This window comes from Narcine bancroftii, chromosome 6, assembly GCF_036971445.1.
Source record: "Narcine bancroftii isolate sNarBan1 chromosome 6, sNarBan1.hap1, whole genome shotgun sequence".
NCBI classification, from domain to species: domain Eukaryota; kingdom Metazoa; phylum Chordata; class Chondrichthyes; order Torpediniformes; family Narcinidae; genus Narcine; species Narcine bancroftii.
The window spans coordinates 169,149,272-169,166,495 of record NC_091474.1 but is presented as its reverse complement, the minus strand read 5'-3'; the positions used below and the strand labels follow the sequence as shown (position 1 = coordinate 169,166,495).

Here is a 17,224-nt window from a genome sequence, read left to right as displayed (position 1 = left end):
AAATGCTGATTCTAAGATACTAGCAAAAGCTTTAGCTAACAGATTAGGACAGTATCTTCCAAAACTTAATCATACAGATCAGGAAGGATTTGTTAAAAGAAGACATTCCTCAAATAGTCTAGGAAGATTATTTAACACATATGGCAAAATTCGAACGGAATTCAAGAATTAGTCTCCCATGACGTGGAAAAAGCATTTGACCATTTGGAATGGCCTTTTCTATTTAAAATGCTGGAAAAATTTGCCATATGAAGAACATTTATAAACTGGATAAAAGCTTTATATCAAAAACCACAAACTAAAATTATAACCAATAATCAGATGTCATCAGTGTTCCCCTTGAGTAGATCGAGTAGACAGAGATGCACCGTGTCACCAGTGCCTTTTGTACTAGTGATTGAACCGCTACCAGAGATTATAAGAGGGGATCCAGATATAAAGGGTTTCAAGGTTGGCAAGAACACAAAATTAGTCTATTTGCTGATGATGTGCTATTGTACCTATCAGACCCAGTTAAATCTTTGAAAAAAATTACAAGGAATATTAGAAAAGTATGGAAGAGAATCTGGCTATAAAATAAATATGGATAAAAGTGAGATAATGCCATTGACAGAATAATGTGAAAAGTATCATAAAGGAAGTAAATTTAAATGGAAGACAGATGGAATAAAATCTCTTGGAATAGGAAATGACAAATGATCTACACAATCTGAATAAACTAAATATGTTCCTCTTTTGGGGAAGATAGAAAAAGACCTACAGAAATTGAGAGATTTACCGATAACTTTAGTGGGAAGGGTTAATTGTGTCAAAATGAAAATAATGCCAAGATACAATATATTTTTCAAACACTACCTATTTCATTACCTAAAAATGTATTAAATTATTAAATAATCATATTAGATAGTTTCCATGGAATAACAAGATTCCAAGAATTGCACTGGAAAAACTGACATGTGACTATGGGTTGGGAGGACTTAAGACTTCCAGATTTTAGTACCACCCAACTATACAGGTTAGATTTCTCACAGCCGCCTTTGTAGAAGATAGCCCCCCCCCCCCACCCTTTGGATTCAGATGGGAATGCACTCAATGGGGAGAGTGAAGCAAATGATTTTATCTATAAAAGGAGTGTCAAAATACTAAAATAAGACATAGTCCCATACTAATACATATGATCAGAAAGTGGCAGGAAATTAATTAATGTATAGTAAAAAAAAATTAGAAATATCAATAAAAGCTCCACTGTGTAAAAATGGGTTAGTGCCTATGAATATAGGCAATAGAATTTTAAATTTGTGGTATGACAAAGGAATAAGATATATTAAAGACTGTTACACAGAAGGAATTTTTATCCTTTGAACAACTAAAGCAAATATGGAGTGGCCAATGAGACTTTCTATTGTTTTCTCCAGCTAAGATAGTTACTGAGAGAAAGATTGGGACCAACGCTGACCCCACCTGAAACTAGTGAAATGGAATGAACGGTATGGATGAGGAATACACCCAAATTTTTAAACAAAAATGTATTATGCACTCCAAAGTGAAAATGCAAATTATGGTTTACAAAGTTCAAGGGAAAGATGTGAGTCAGACGTGGGTGCAGTAATCTCAGAAAGAAGTGCTGGTCAGATTGGTGTACGGACAGTACGACATCAATAATAAATGCAAGATATGGACTAGTTCAGTATAATTTTCTGCACTGTGACATAGTATATAGATATATTTTTGGGAGATAAATTGGGAAAGGTTTGTTAGAGTAGGTCACATACAAACACTTTAAAACAGATCTTATTTGAAGTACTGGAGCTCTGCTAATGCTAGACATATCGGGGCCTCAACAGCATTTGCAAGAGCTTTGAAGAGTGCTCAAGAGACTTCATAATGGATTATTGTTTGCAAAAGGTAACAGATGAAAGAGCATGTTGGTGCTGCTGCTGTCTGGAGGAGAGCTTGCTGTAGTAAGAGGGTCATGTGGTTTTGCAAGCAGTGAGAACCAAACAGGCTTTCAGAGAGAGAGAGAGAGAGAGAGAGCGAAACAGGCTTTCTCTCAGAGAGAGCGAAACAGGCTTTCTCTCAGAGAGAGCGAAACAGGCTTTCTCTCAGAGAGAGCGAAACAGGCTTTCTCTCAGAGAGAGCGAAACAGGCTTTCTCTCAGAGAGAGCGAAACAGGCTTTCTCTCAGAGAGAGCGAAACAGGCTTTCTCTCAGAGAGAGCGAAACAGGCTTTCTCTCAGAGAGAGCGAAACAGGCTTTCTCTCAGAGAGAGCGAAACAGGCTTTCTCTCAGAGAGAGCGAAACAGGCTTTCTCTCAGAGAGAGCGAAACAGGCTTTCTCTCAGAGAGAGCGAAACAGGCTTTCTCTCAGAGAGAGCGAAACAGGCTTTCTCTCAGAGAGAGCGAAACAGGCTTTCTCTCAGAGAGAGCGAAACAGGCTTTCTCTCAGAGAGAGCGAAACAGGCTTTCTCTCAGAGAGAGCGAAACAGGCTTTCTCTCAGAGAGAGCGAAACAGGCTTTCTCTCAGAGAGAGCGAAACAGGCTTTCTCTCAGAGAGAGCGAAACAGGCTTTCTCTCAGAGAGAGCGAAACAGGCTTTCTCTCAGAGAGAGCGAAACAGGCTTTCTCTCAGAGAGAGCGAAACAGGCTTTCTCTCAGAGAGAGAGAGAGATCACTTGTACAGTGTTACAGCCAGCAGAAGTAGCTTGGACTGGAACAGGACAAGCTGGCAAGCCCATTTGGCCTGGTCAAACCCTTGTGGTTCATGCAAAAGGAGAGGACTGGCTGTCTAATTGTTTCACTTGGAATAAGTGAAACAGAAAGGAACTCTATGATGACCTGAAAGAAAGAGGTTATCACCTGGAAACCCTGAAGGGGCAAGTTTCGTCTGCAAGACACTGGCGTGGTTGATGGAAGTCTATCAGTTGTGGATGTCCTGGAACAACAAACCTCTCTCTGAAAACTGACAAGAAGTAACCATTTACCTTTCAAGCACCAAAGTCTGGTGAACTTTATAAATGTTAAATTCTGTGCAAAGTATAAGAATTGCCTGCAACCGATGAACTAGAAGGAATGAGAAGTGAGATTGGACTGTGAACCAAATAACTTCTCTGAACTTACAGGCACATTATATACACATGTGGTTAGATCTAGAAGGGGGTTAAGTTAGTGATAAGTTAAAATTTGATTCTATTTTCGTGTTTAAAGATAATTAAAAGCAACTTGTTTAAGTAACCATTTGTCTTGGTGAATATCTATTGCTGCTGGGTTTTGGGGTCCTCTGGGCTTGTACTCCACATAATTTACATAGAACAAAAGCAGAAATTTCACAGATATATTTCAGATGTGGGACTGACATGGGAACCTTTCTACATGCTACATGGTTGTACGTAATGGTGAAGCCATTTTGGCAAGATATTGCAGAAAAATTAACCAGGATAACAGGAGTGACCTTCACAGATGACCCAGCTATACCTACTAGGCAATTTTGTTGATATAAGCACATATTCATTAAATTTCAAATCTTATTTATAAAAATAGCACTGGCGGTAGCAAAAAATGTAGTGATCACTTGAAGTCCAACTCTCCTCTACTTATCGCACGATGGACTGTGGAAATGAACAGCTGTACACCTATTGGGGAAATCACAATTTAAAGAATAAGTATGACACTTTTGTAAAGATCTGGCAGCCATATCTGGACTACATAGGGGCCTAAATACAATAATAGAAAGGAATATCATACTGATATATCCTGCTATTATGCATACCCAAAAGTGATTTCCCCAACTGCATTCTATATATTTAAAAGCTCTGACGGTGTGCAGATCCAGATGTATGGAAGAGAAGGGAAGGTTTTGTTGTTGTTTGTAAAAGTTTAATATATGGAGTTATTGAAGATTTTGTGTATATTTTTGAAAAAAAATCAAAAATCAAAAAAAGCTCTATTTTGCCTGTACACAATCTCTTTTTTGAAAATGTTATTTATTATTTGTATCGATACAAAAAGGTATAATTCAGTTATATATCAATGATCATGTCATACACAATGATAGAATTTAAAAAAATTTTCCTCCACAACCACCCTCCCCTCAAAAGAAATAAAGAACACCTACTCCTACATATATATTATTAGCATATATACTATTCATTAATTTTTTTTATAGCTTCTAATTGAGAGGGGTGGGTGAAGTGGATAAGGTGGATGGAATTTTATTCATAAAATCCATATATGGCTTCCAAATTTTATAAAGATTTTCAAATCTATATCTTAAACTATAAGTAATTTTTTCTAAAGGTATACAATTTTGCATTTCAATATGCCACCTGCCTAATATCACATTTTCTGTTTTCCATGTTATTGCTATACATTTCTCTGCAGTCGCTATTTTTCTTGATATTTATCCAATTTCAGTTTTATATCTTTTTCATATATTTTCCCAAGTGAAAACATTTTTGGATTGTTTTGCATTTTTATCTTCATAATTTGTCCTAATAATACACTCAAATCATTCCAAAACCTTTCCACTTTTTCACAGGACCATACCAAATGTAAAAAAAAAGTCCCTATTTCCTTGGTACATTGGAAATATCTATCTAAATAATTAGCGTCAAGTCCATTTAATTTATGTGGAGTATAATATAATTGATGAAGAAAATTATATTGAACCATTTGATAGCTAACATTAAATATATTCGTAACACGCTCTTGACACTATTTTCACCATATTTCCTGTTGAATTTGTATATTTAGATCTCTCTCCCATTGGGATTTTGATTTATATAAATCTTTTTTTTCCTTGTAGTTTTTTGTAATTTTATATACATATTAGTATTAAATTTCTTAACCACATCTGTTATTATACCTTCAAATTGACTTTGTTCTGGGAGTCTCAAATCTATTCCCAATTTCTTTTTTAGATACAATTTTAATTAGTAATATGCAAAAATTGTATATTATATTTATTTTTTAATTGCTCAAAAGTTAAAAAGAATGATCCTAAGAAACAATCTTTTACCCTCTGTAAACCTTTACTATCAAATAAAGGATTATTCAAAGTAAAAGGAAGAAGCTGATTTTGTTTAACAACATTTTTGGTAGTTGATAGTTCTTAATTCCTGTCTCCATATGAATTCCATTCCCTATTTTCAGTACATGTTTTTAAATTGGTATCTCCATATTTCCTTTATACAGTTCATTATTCCATTTATACAAAATTTGATCCGGGATAGTTTCTCCAAATTTTATTCATTTCAATCTGAACCCAAGCTGTTTATTTACTTATTTGATAACAGGAAGACAAAAATCTCAATTGAGCTGCTTCATAATAATTTTTATAATTCGGTAATCTTAGTCCTCCCTAATCAAATTTCCACGATGACTTTTCAAGACCAACTCTTGACATCTCACCTCTCCAAATAAATTCTTGTATAATTTAATCAAACCCTGAAAAAATAATTCTGGTATATGAATTGGTAATGATTGAAATAAATACTGTATTCTCGTAAAAATATTCATCTTAATATAGTTCACCCATCCTATTAACGTTATTGGTAAATCTTTCTATCTTCTCAAATCTTCTTCCATTTTTTTCAATAACGGTAAATAATTTAACTTAAACAAATGATTTATATTTCTATTAATTTTTATTCCTAGATATTTAATTGCATAATTTTGGCACTTTAATTTTGTCATTCTTTTACATTGTGAATAATCCATAGGCATCACTTCACTTTTATCAACATTAACTTTATAGCTCAATACTAGTTAATATTCTTTTAATCTCGTATTCATCTTACTTAATGGTCTTGTTAAATATACAATAACATTGTCTGCAAACAAACATTTTATGTTCTTTATTACCTATCTCAAATCCTTTAATTTCTTTATCAATTCTAATTATTTCTGCTAATTGCTCTATTGCTAATGCAAATAAAGAGTGTCAAAGGGGAACCTTGTCTCGAAGACCTTTCTAACAAAAAAGGTTTTGATATTTGTTTATTCGTAATCACTTTTGCTTTTGGATGATCATACAACACTTTTATTCAATTTATAAAAATAGTTGGAATCCCAAAAGCATTAAGCGTTTTAAACAAAAAATTCCATTCCAATCTATCAAATGCTTTCTCTGCATCTAAGCGCAACTGCTGCCGCTGGAATCTTTCTATTATGTGCTATATTTATCAAACTTAAAAATTTAATTATCTGCTGCTCTTCAATTTTTAATAAAACCAGTTTGATCCATATTTATTAATTTTGGTAAAAATTCAACTAAGTGATTAGTTAATAATTTTGATTCAATTTTGTAATCTGTATTCAATAATGATATAGGTCTATATGAATAAGGTTGTAAATAATATATTTCTTTCTTTGGAATAACTGTTATTAATGCTGATTTAAAAGATGCTGGCAAATCTTGTACCTCTTTCATTTGGTCTAATACCCACATTAATACAGGTACTAATAAGTCCATAAACTCTATAAAATTCTGGTGGAAAACTATCTTCACCTGGCACTTTATTATTCTGTAATGACATCAGGGTTTCAAATTTCTATTTCAGCAAAAATATTAGACAATCTTAACTTTTCATCTAAAACAAGTAATTTAACTTGTCTCAAATACTCTTCTATTTTTTCAATCATCTTTCAAAGATTATGAATGATAGTTTGGCATAAAATTCCAGCAGTTTTATCTTTTTTTGGTGACATCTTGTAGTGTTTACTAGGTCTTCAGACAGCTTTTTCTTTTTTTACCCCAACCATTTCAACTTTTTAACTATTTTCTTGAACTTTTTCAGAGAAGATGCCATGTCATCACGTGGCACACCCCCCCCACCCCGTTCACCATCTCAAAGGTCAAATCAAATACGTATAGTCCCCAAATTACAATGGTTCTATGACAATATTTCAAAGTTATGATGGTTCATATCCAAACTGTATTTCGAATTTTGGCTAGGCGAGAATGTTTAGTGCCTCCTGACAGCGCTGTATCAGTCCCCACACTGATCCTGCTGCACTTTTTCATAAAGTTGAGGGCTACCTGTACTCCACTCTCAAAATAAAGGACAATCGTTTAAATGATTAGTAAATCTGAATTTAATTAGGTTCTGCTTCAATTTATTTGCTGAAATTTGAGTAGTATTCATAACCTACCTGAAATAATGGACCTATATCCACATCAAAGCCAAGATCAGCAAATCCGGTGGCAATAACCTTTGCTCCTCGATCATGCCCATCTTGACCCATTTTAGCAACAAGAAGACGAGGTCGACGACCCTCATTTTTAGCAAACTTCTCAATTCTAAATATAAAAGTATCCAAGCCCAAAACAGACAAATCAGTAAATTGTGATTAAGTTACAACAGGCACAGAGTTATTGTGAATAAAACTAGATTATGTTTTATTTTGCAGTTTCTATGTTTCTTCAAGGTTAGTGAAATAGACTTATGAGGAACACATTGCACTTTCCAGCTCTTAGAATTACAAGTTTATATAAACTAATTTTATTTAAGGTTTTTATGATTTTGAAAAAAAATGATCAAATAGATATAAAGAAGTTTTTTTGCATAAGGTTGATATATTCTCTATGCTAATTCTAAACGAGCTTCAGACTTCCTCAACAGAATCATAATACCACATTTATTAAAAGAGTATGTTTAATAAAATATTGACAATTTAACAAGTTTAATGAAGACCTTTTAGTGCTTTAAAAGAGCCCATCAAAAAACAAAGTAGCCATCACCAAGTTTTTCTAGCTCACCTGTTCATTGCCACAGATATTTCTTCGTTGTCACCAAATTCATGTCTATATGCACCACTCACCATGCGGTTACTAGGTTGATGTTCACCAAACACCATTTTCATTGCATCTATTATTTCTCCAACTGTACATCTAATAAACAAGTTAACAATAAGTATGTGTTAAGACTTACTAAACTCGCTTAAGATTAAAGTTAAAAAAGTCAGCATTTGTGAAGGGATAAAATACTATATCCAAAATAATTAAATTCCATGCAGCAACTCAAAATGCTGGAGGAGCTCATCCATGGAAAGTAGACAATCAGAATCACTATTCTCAATGATTAAAAATACATTATCCTTTATACTGAAATTAAATACTTTTCAATCTTTTTATTAAACCTATTATAAGTAAACAATACATGAGGAAAATAGAATATAGAATCGAACAGCAAAAGCAAAAACGTCAATATATTGCAATACATAATACAACATATAACATATAGAACAATATTATCCCTTTCTCCTCAATTTGGAGATTCAAAAAAGAAAAAAAAATCTTTTGTTAAAACCCCATCTAATCTAAATTAAATTAAATACAACTGGTGAGAATATGGTTTCTCTTTGTCTCTGAACCTAGCATCCCCAATAGCTAAATCAGATTTAATCTGAGTAAACGTACTACAAATTATTTATCATTTAATTATTTATTGCAAAGTCCACAAGGAGAAACTCATCTTTGGTCACTAGATTTATTGCCAAATAATCAAAAGGCCGTAGACAAGTGCAAATATCCAGCAAAAAATCAAAGAAAAATTTGTCTCCTCTGCATCATTTCTTCCTAGTATGTAATAATTTTCCATTTTAAACTTGTACATTAAAGCCATGTTCAATAGTTTTTAATTGTTTTACAGGATGTAGGTATACTGGAAAGGTCTGCATTTGTTATCAATCACTAAGTTCTCAGACGATACTAAAATTGACTGCATGGTTGATGGTGAGAAAGAAAGCTGTGAACTGCAGCAAGATAATCAGTTTAGTCAACCAAAAAGTGGCTTAAAACATACATTTCAATCTGGATGTGTTTTGTAATGCATTTGAGTAACTATAGCGAGTAAGAGACCATTGATGGTTAGAACGAAAATTTCATTCTTCTGGCTAAATTTATGGGGATGCACATGGCACAGGATGGTTTTTGCTAATCTCACAAACAATATTGTGGGCCACTCTAAATCACGACCCGTTCCAAGACCCAATCCCAGTTAAATCAGTGTGAGAATCAGCTAATCTCACCCTTCTATAACCATTGAGCTGCAACAGTGAGTCAACCCAATCTCCATTGTTGACAACAGTAATTAAATGAGGCTTGAAATCAAAAATTGGCTAACCTCAACAATTATTTTGGCCTGATGGCCTGGATGCTCCAGCCCTGGCCTTGGGTGGAAACTGAGGATTGACATTTTTGTGTTAAGTAACTAATTAAAAGCCACATGTAACAAACAAGCTGCCCCAATGATAAATACGTCAATTTCCTTTTCTTTCAGTTAGATTTTAAAAAAATGTCCAGGTAGTCCCCAACTTATGACCTAGGTGACTTATGACCATTCGCACATAAGACTGAATTTTTAAATATGGTGGTGTGTTGTGTGCGAGTGCAGCAAAAAGACTGAGACAACAGGCTGTGAGCTCATTTAGTACTACTGATTTACTTTGAAGATTATGTGGCAGCCTTTAAGGCCATCCTCAGGCCATCCATCACGTTCTGGAACTTGCATCACGTTGACGTAAGTGTGCACGTGCTCTTCCGGTCTGACCCACTGACTGTGCATGACAAACCGGCCTGCTCGCTGCTACAATTGTGTGCATGACCACACAACCCCCCCCCCCCACCAGAACTGGCACCGGTCATCTCACGATGCGTCGTGGGTAAGATCTGCTGCTTTGGTGGCCGACTTCTACGAACTGGTGGGGGGACCTTTAAGGGGTCTGCCAAGTCTAGGTGGACTGGTTTGAGGCAGTCAGTGTGAAAAGTTCCTCCTTTCCCCCTATGATGAGAGTGAAAGTGGATGCATTTCTTTGGAGCACCTTGTAGGGTCCCTCATAGGGATGCTGGAGGGGTGTCCTGTGTCCACCCCTTCACACGAAAACATAGTCACAGGAGTTTATGTCTGTGGGGTAATTGGAGGTTGGTTGACAGTGTTGTGATGGTGGTGATGGCATGAGTGAGCCAAATTTGTCACTCAATCGTTCCAGTACAATGGCGGTGTCAGTGTTTTGGCTGGGCGCCAAAGGGAGGAACTGGTCCGGGACTTCAAGGGTCTCGCCATATACCAATTCAGCTGAGGAAGTTTTGAGGTCATCCTTAGGTGGTGTGCGAATACTGAGTTTAGTATTCACAGTTTAGCCTTTCAAATCATGCCATCAGTGCTGACTTAAGGTGGCAATGAAAATGCTTGACTAGGACATTGGACTGAGGCTGGTAGGCAGCGGTGCGATGTAGCCGAGTGCCTAGGAGTTTAGAAAGCTCGTCCCACAGGACAGGTGAATTAGGCTCCCCAGTCGGTGGTAATGTGCACGGGGACTCCAAAACAGGAGACAAAGATGGAGAGGAAATCCCTGGCACAAGTTTGGGTGGTGGCGTCCGGGATGGGTACGGCCTCTGGCCATCAAGTGAACCTGCCCACCATTGTGAGTAGGTAGCGTGATCCCCAGGAGATTGGCAAGGGGCCTACTATGTTGAGGCGAACGTGCTGCAACCTGCCAGTTGGTGTATCAAACTGTTGGAACCTTTGCAGTCTGGCAATCCATGCAGGTTTTTGTCCACTCTGTAAACTATTTGCTCAGCCCGTGCCAGACAAAATGGGAGGATATCATCCACACCGTCGTTCAGATGGAGGGATGAGACAGGCCATTATCGTCCGAAAACTGTTCTTCGCCATTAGTCATATACCATTGGCGTCCAGAGGGATGTCCTGGAGCTGCAGAATCATGATTGTCGTCCTGAAACTGTGGGTCTCAGGATTTTTTTGTGGGGCTTGAGCCAGGTTGTGGTACCTGATGCCTTGTGACAGGGCATGAACCGCTGGCCTGGAAAGTCCATCAGTAACAAAATTCATTTTGCCTGAGAGGTGGCGGATGGAGGTGGTGAACTCGGAGATGCAAGATAAGTGTCACTGCTGGCAGGTAGACCACGGGCCGGAAGATTTAGAGAATGCAAACATCAACGGCTTGTGGTCCGTGCAGACCGTGAAAGGTTGTCCCTCTAAAATAAAGTGGAAATGGCAGACACAAAGGAAGGGGGCTAGTCGCTCTTTCTCAACTGCTCTGTACTTCAGTTCAGGCGATGGCTGAAAAAGGCGAGGGGCCTTCAGGTGTTGTCCATGAACAGTTCCAGGTGTGCGCCATGGAGCTTTGCTGCAAAATCCTGGATGTGGGGATAGTCTGGTGTCATCACATTGTTGAGGTGTTTGTAGTCTCCAAAGGGTCTCCAGCTGGCATTGGACTTGGGCCTAAGCATATACGAATGAAATTTAAAACTTGGCCCTTGGTTGGCCATTTTGGAGTAAAGAAGATTGTAGATAAAATAACAAAATACTTGTATTGGCCTAGTTTAAGAAGAGACATTGTAACTTTTTGCAGGATGTGTCACATTGTCAGGTTGTGGGTAAACCTAATCAGGGGCTGCCAAAGGCACCATTGCACCTATACCTGTTTGTGGAGAACCCTCTTCTAGAATTATTATGGATTGTGCTGGTCCATTGCCTAAGGCAAAAACTGATCATCAGTACTTGTTAATTGTTATATGTGTAGTTTCTTGGTTTCTAGAACCTATTTCACTTAGGAACACAAAAGCTAAATCCATAACCAAAGCTTTGGTTAAATTCTTTACATTAGTAGGATTGCCTAAGGAAATTCAATTGGATCAAGGAAGTAATTTTATGTCACGACTTTTCTAATAAATTATTTATAAATTGGGAGTTAAACAAATTACATAATCTGTATATCATCCTGAAACTCATGGAGCCTTGGACAGATTTCATTTGACACTCAAGACCTATTGCTGTGATAACAAGGATTAGGATGAGAATGTTCATTTGCTTCTGTTTGCAGTAAGAGAGTTTATACAGGAATTATTAGGCTTCAGTCGTTTTGAGCTGGTGTTTAGATATCAAGTCAGAGGAACTTTACTGTTATTGAAAGAACAATGGGTGAACAAGGATGTGCAGTTAAATTTATTGGATTATGTTTGTAAATTCAAAAACTGGATGCAGAAAGTCTAGAAAGGTGGCTCAAGGAAAGATGAAAACCTGGTATGATAGGAAAGTTAGAATGAGGAATTTTAAGAAGGGAGATAAAGTGTTAATACTTTTCCTAACAAACTCTAATCCACTTAGGTCTAGATTTTCAGGACTGTATGAAATTGTCACATAAATATGTTGAAGCCATATTTTGAGAATTCAGGTTTTAGTAAGGAACAACCTTTCCCAAAGGTATTGGTTGTTAACAAGATTAAGGAATCTATGGATCATGAGACAGTACAAACTTACTCTTGTGAGGGTCACTTTAAACAAAACATTTTTCCAGTTCAGTTGTCTAATTCAACCATTTTGCAGAATCTGGATGATAAACTAAATAGTCTCCAGCCACAGGAAAATGAGCAATTGAAACAGCTACTTGTAAAATTAAAAATTTGTTTCAAGATGTGCTTCAAAGAATGTTGGTGATTTGTCATGATGTGGACGTAGGAGAAGCGAGTCCCATAAAACAATACCCCTATCGAATAAACATTGAAAAGAGTAAAATAATGGATCAGGAGGTGAAATACATGTTGGAAAATGGTATTTTAAGAATTTCGAACTCAAATTTGAATTCTCCTTGTGTTCTGGTACCTAAAACAGATGGAACTGTTAGATTCTGTACAGATGCTTTCCCCTTCCTAGAATGGATGATTATAATGATAAAATTGGGAAAGCTATATTTCTTACTAAGGTGGATCTGATGAAGGGTTACTAGTGCATGTCACTAACTGAAAGAGATAGGGATATTTCCACATTCTTTGGTCCACATTGTGGACCTATACACATATTAAATGATGCCTGTCATAACCTATTCATCACGTCAGAAGTTAATTCTGGAACCAAGTGAGGAGGAGTGACATTCACACTAGAATTTGCTGTTCAGCTAAAATGACAATGAAGAATAAAGAATTCCATTCAGTGAAAACTAAAGTTGCAAGACAAAAATAGATTTAAATTCCACGAATCAGCAAAGCCAATTAAGCCAAGTTGGTTTATTATCAGACAACTTGTTTATTTTCGAATAAAGGAACAATGCCTTACCTTTTACGAGCAGCTTCCACTGCAAGAGCCAGCAAGTTTCCCTCTCCAGAACGTGCACAATCTGTAAGAGCGCTTAGGCACTGTTCAACTGCTACTTGACTTCTGGATGCTCTTAACTGAGTGAAGAAAGGTAATATTTGAATTGTGCGCAAGGTTTCCTAACCCCAGATCAATAATCTATTACAAAGGAATAATTAAGATCTAAATGCTTTCCTTCCATCAGCTTTCTTCTCACAACAAATGTAGTTTATTCAGTCTTTGGCAAACACAAATTTACTTAAAGAAAATAAGAGGTAAAATTTCCACAGAAGCTATATCACTTGCTGGAACCTTGAAAGAAAATCTCTTGTTCTTCAGATAAGATCATAGTTAGAGGTCACCTCCACTATCTTTGGCTTGGCTTCGCGGACGAAGATTTATGGAGGGGTAAATGTCCACATCAGCTGCAGGCTCGTTTGTGGCTGACAAGTCCGATGCGGGACAGGCAGACGCGGTTGCAGGGGAAAATTGGTTGGTTGGGGTTGGGTGTTGGGTTTTTCCTCCTTTGTCTTTTGTCAGTGAGGTGGGCTCTGCGGTCTTCTTCAAAGGAGGTTGCTGCCCGCCGAACTGTGAGGCGCCAAGATGCACGGTTTGAGGCGATATCAGCCCACTGGCAGTGGTCAATGTGGCAGTCACCAAGAGATTTCTTTAGGCAGTCCTTGTACCTCCTCTTTGGTGCACCTCTGACACGATGGCCAGTGGAGAGCTCGCCATATAACACGATCTTGGGAAGGCGATGGTCCTCCATTCTGGAGACATGACCTACCCAGCGCAGTTGGATCTTCAGCAGCATGGATTTGATGCTGTCGGCCTCTGCCATCTCGAGTACTTCGATGTTAGGGATGAAGTCGCTCCAATGAATGTTGAGGATGGAGCGGAGACAACACTGGTGGAAGCGTTCTAGGAGCTGTAGGTGATGCCGGTAGAGGACCCATGATTCGGAGCCGAACAGGAGTGTGGGTATGACAACGGCTCTGTATACGCTTATCTTTGTGAGGTTTTTTAGTTGGTTGTTTTCCAGACTCTTTTGTGTAGTCTTCCAAAGGCGCTATTTGCCTTGGCGAGTCTGTTGTCTATCTTGTTGTCGATCCTTGCATCTGATGAAATGGTGCAGCCGAGATAGGTAAACTGGTTGACCGTTTTGAGTTTTGTTTGCCCGATGGAGATGTGGGGGACTGGTAGTCATGGTGGGGAGCTGGCTGATGGAGGACCTCAGTTTTCTTCAGGCTCACTTCCAGGCCAAACATTTTGGCAGTGTCTGCAAAACAGGACATCAAGCGCTGAAGAGCTGGCTCTGAATGGGCAACTAAAGTGGCATCGTCTGCAAAGAGTAGTTCAAGGACAAGTTGCTCTTGTGTCTTGGTGTGAGCTTGCAGGCGCCTCAGATTGAAGAGACTGCCATCCGTGCGGTACCGGATGTAAACAGCGTCTTCATTGTTGAGGTCTTTCATGGCTTGGTTCAGCATCATGCTGAAGAAGATTGAAAAGAGGGTTGGTGCGAGAACGCAGCCTTGCTTCACGCCATTGTTAATGGAGAAGGATTCAGAGAGCTCATTGCTGTATCTGACCCGACCTTGTTGGTTTTCGTGCAGTTGGATAAGCATGTTGAGGAACTTTGGGGGGCATCCGAGGCCCTCTAGTATTTGCCAAAGCCCTTTCCTGCTCACGGTGTCGAAGGCTTTGGTGAGGTCAACAAAGGTGATGTAGAGTCCTTTGTTTTGTTCTCTGCACTTTTCTTGGAGCTGTCTGAGGGCAAAGACCATGTCAGTAGTTCCTCTGTTTGCGCGAAAGCCACACTGTGATTCTGGGAGAACATTCTCGGCGACACTAGGTATTATTCGATTTAGGAGAATCCTAGCGAAGATTTTGCCTGCAATGGAGAGCACCTCCACTATACTTCCATAGGAATTGCATATGTGTGAATCACCAATTGGTTGCTTTGCAAGTGTAACAAATTTACAGGAGGGAGGGAGGAAGGGTAGGCACTAGAACACTCATGATTTTACACTCACTAGCAAACAATTTAACAATGTGAATAACATGAATGTGTATATTCTATATCATTACAAGATACTGTCACACACATTTCATCTCAAGGAGCACAAGTTTGCAAAGTCTTAACCAAAGGTACTTGTTAAGCAAGATGCTCTTAATTCTTTAATCAAATGGCACTAATCCAATTGAAGTTGTTGTTTGGAGATTGTGTCCACCAGCCAAGACAGGTAGCAGCAATTAGATTGGAAGCTTCAACATCTACAGCTGATCTAGTTTATGGTCACTGCCTTGCACCTGCTCCCCTCAAAGAACTAATTGTTTTCATCCAGGTTAAAGCTAGGTATAATAGTTACTCAAAAATAACACTGATTTTGACAGAACCAACCAGTAACTAAATTCATAAAAATGACAAAAGAAATAGAAATGAGATGAAATAATTTTTAAACGTGACTTTCTCCCCCACCTCCCATCCTCCTGGATTGCATTATTCCAAAACATTGAAAATAGATTCCATGGTAACTTTTAAAAAGTAATTGATCATGTGAAACTTCTGAGATAATTCAAATCCAAATATTTACAAAAATATGAAGTTATAATTCAAACTTCCATAAACTAAACATCTAAAATTTAAAATTGAATGGAAATTTATTTCAGTTGCAATGTAAGAGTTAAAACCTCTACAATTCAGATCAGATACTATTTACTATCATGTAATAAAACAAATGTAATATTACACAAAATTGATTTCGGTCTGTCATGAAGTCTGCCTAGTGTGAGTTCTTTGACTTCAAGATGGCAGCAGCTCACTGCCTATGTGTGTCCTCCAGCCACACAGCCCCTCACTTGGTCCACCACTATAGTCATCATCCTTAGGCTATCTCCACTGTTTCTCCTTCTCAATGGCGAGTATTTTCCCCACTACTGGTGCCCTGTGCCAGACCGTTGCTCCCTTGGAGTCTGCAACCCATTGTGATTGCTACTTAACACACAAAGGGTGACGTCGGACCCAATGGTCGCAGAATTTTAAATAAACCACTGTCAGTTCCTTTAACAGGCTGCTTAAAGCCTCTACAGAGCCATCAGCAGTAGGACTGCAAGGTAGGACCCCATAGGATAGCATTGTTTCCACTCCTGCTGCCATCACAGTAGCTTCAACCATGCTACCATAATTTTTTTTAAAAATTGAAATGCATTAACAAAATGTTTAAAATTCTCAGACCAGATTTTCATTATTGCCATTAATCTCCAGCACCAACATCTTAAAATGAAGCAAATTGGGCTCCTGAGACTCAAATGGTCAGTCTAAAGACATAACCTACTCTCCATGTCAACAAATGCACCTTCAAAGCAAAACTACAAAAATTAAATTGTTTAGCAGCACAATATATGCAGCATTAATCTCTAAACCCACTGCAAAGTATCATAACTTAGAATATTTTATCAATTTAATTTGTTTCCAATTTTCCTGATGTCAACAGTTTGATGCTCCTTCTGCATATACAAATATTAGAAAAGTATTATACTTTCCTATAGATAAACAGAAAGGAACACCTAAACAGATAGCAAACCTCTATGACAACATAAGCAATTTCCCATAGAACTTCATGACTTGAAGTGCATCCTTTATCCATAATGTAGTAGTAAGCTGCTATTTCTGAGGGTTAGCATAACAGCTTTGAAAACAGCTTACTTACCTTTCCTAGTTTTGCAATCTGTTGGTCACGCACTGCAGTATTGTCGATAACTAACACTTCAATGGGTTCTTCTTTCTCCAAACGGTATTTGTTTACTCCTACAATTACTTCAGCACCTATGAAAACAGAAAGAGGCAACATATAAATTAATGCTCGAGAATACTATGGGATTTCATGTCTAAATCTCAATTTCAAATTTATTTATATTGTAGCAGGTTCTTAAACTTGAAGTTTACAATACCTTTGTTGTGTTGGGAATGTATCAGGTTTCATGGGTTCACAGAGAGACTAGTCTGGACATGTGTCATAAAAATTACTTTATTGTACTCATGGGAAGCAAATGGGAAGATGTCAAATGGTACTTAATACTTACTAGCTACAGTATATAGACATTCACATTAAACCCAGGTTGGATTCTGATATCAG

The 17,224-nt window shown here is 37.6% G+C and overlaps 1 protein-coding gene across 1 annotated transcript in view; it reads right to left on the bottom strand.

The window, feature by feature from the left end:
* The window catches only part of mmut (methylmalonyl CoA mutase), a 42,613-nt gene that overhangs the window by 6,777 nt on the left and 18,612 nt on the right, over nucleotides 1-17,224 (bottom strand). The window contains exons 7-10 of the mRNA XM_069886692.1: nucleotides 16,799-16,914; nucleotides 13,071-13,186; nucleotides 7,754-7,885; nucleotides 7,147-7,294 (exon numbers count right to left, since the gene is read on the bottom strand). Of these exons, the coding sequence (XP_069742793.1) occupies nucleotides 7,147-7,294; nucleotides 7,754-7,885; nucleotides 13,071-13,186; nucleotides 16,799-16,914 (512 nt within the window). The remainder of the gene's footprint in view (nucleotides 1-7,146; nucleotides 7,295-7,753; nucleotides 7,886-13,070; nucleotides 13,187-16,798; nucleotides 16,915-17,224) is intronic.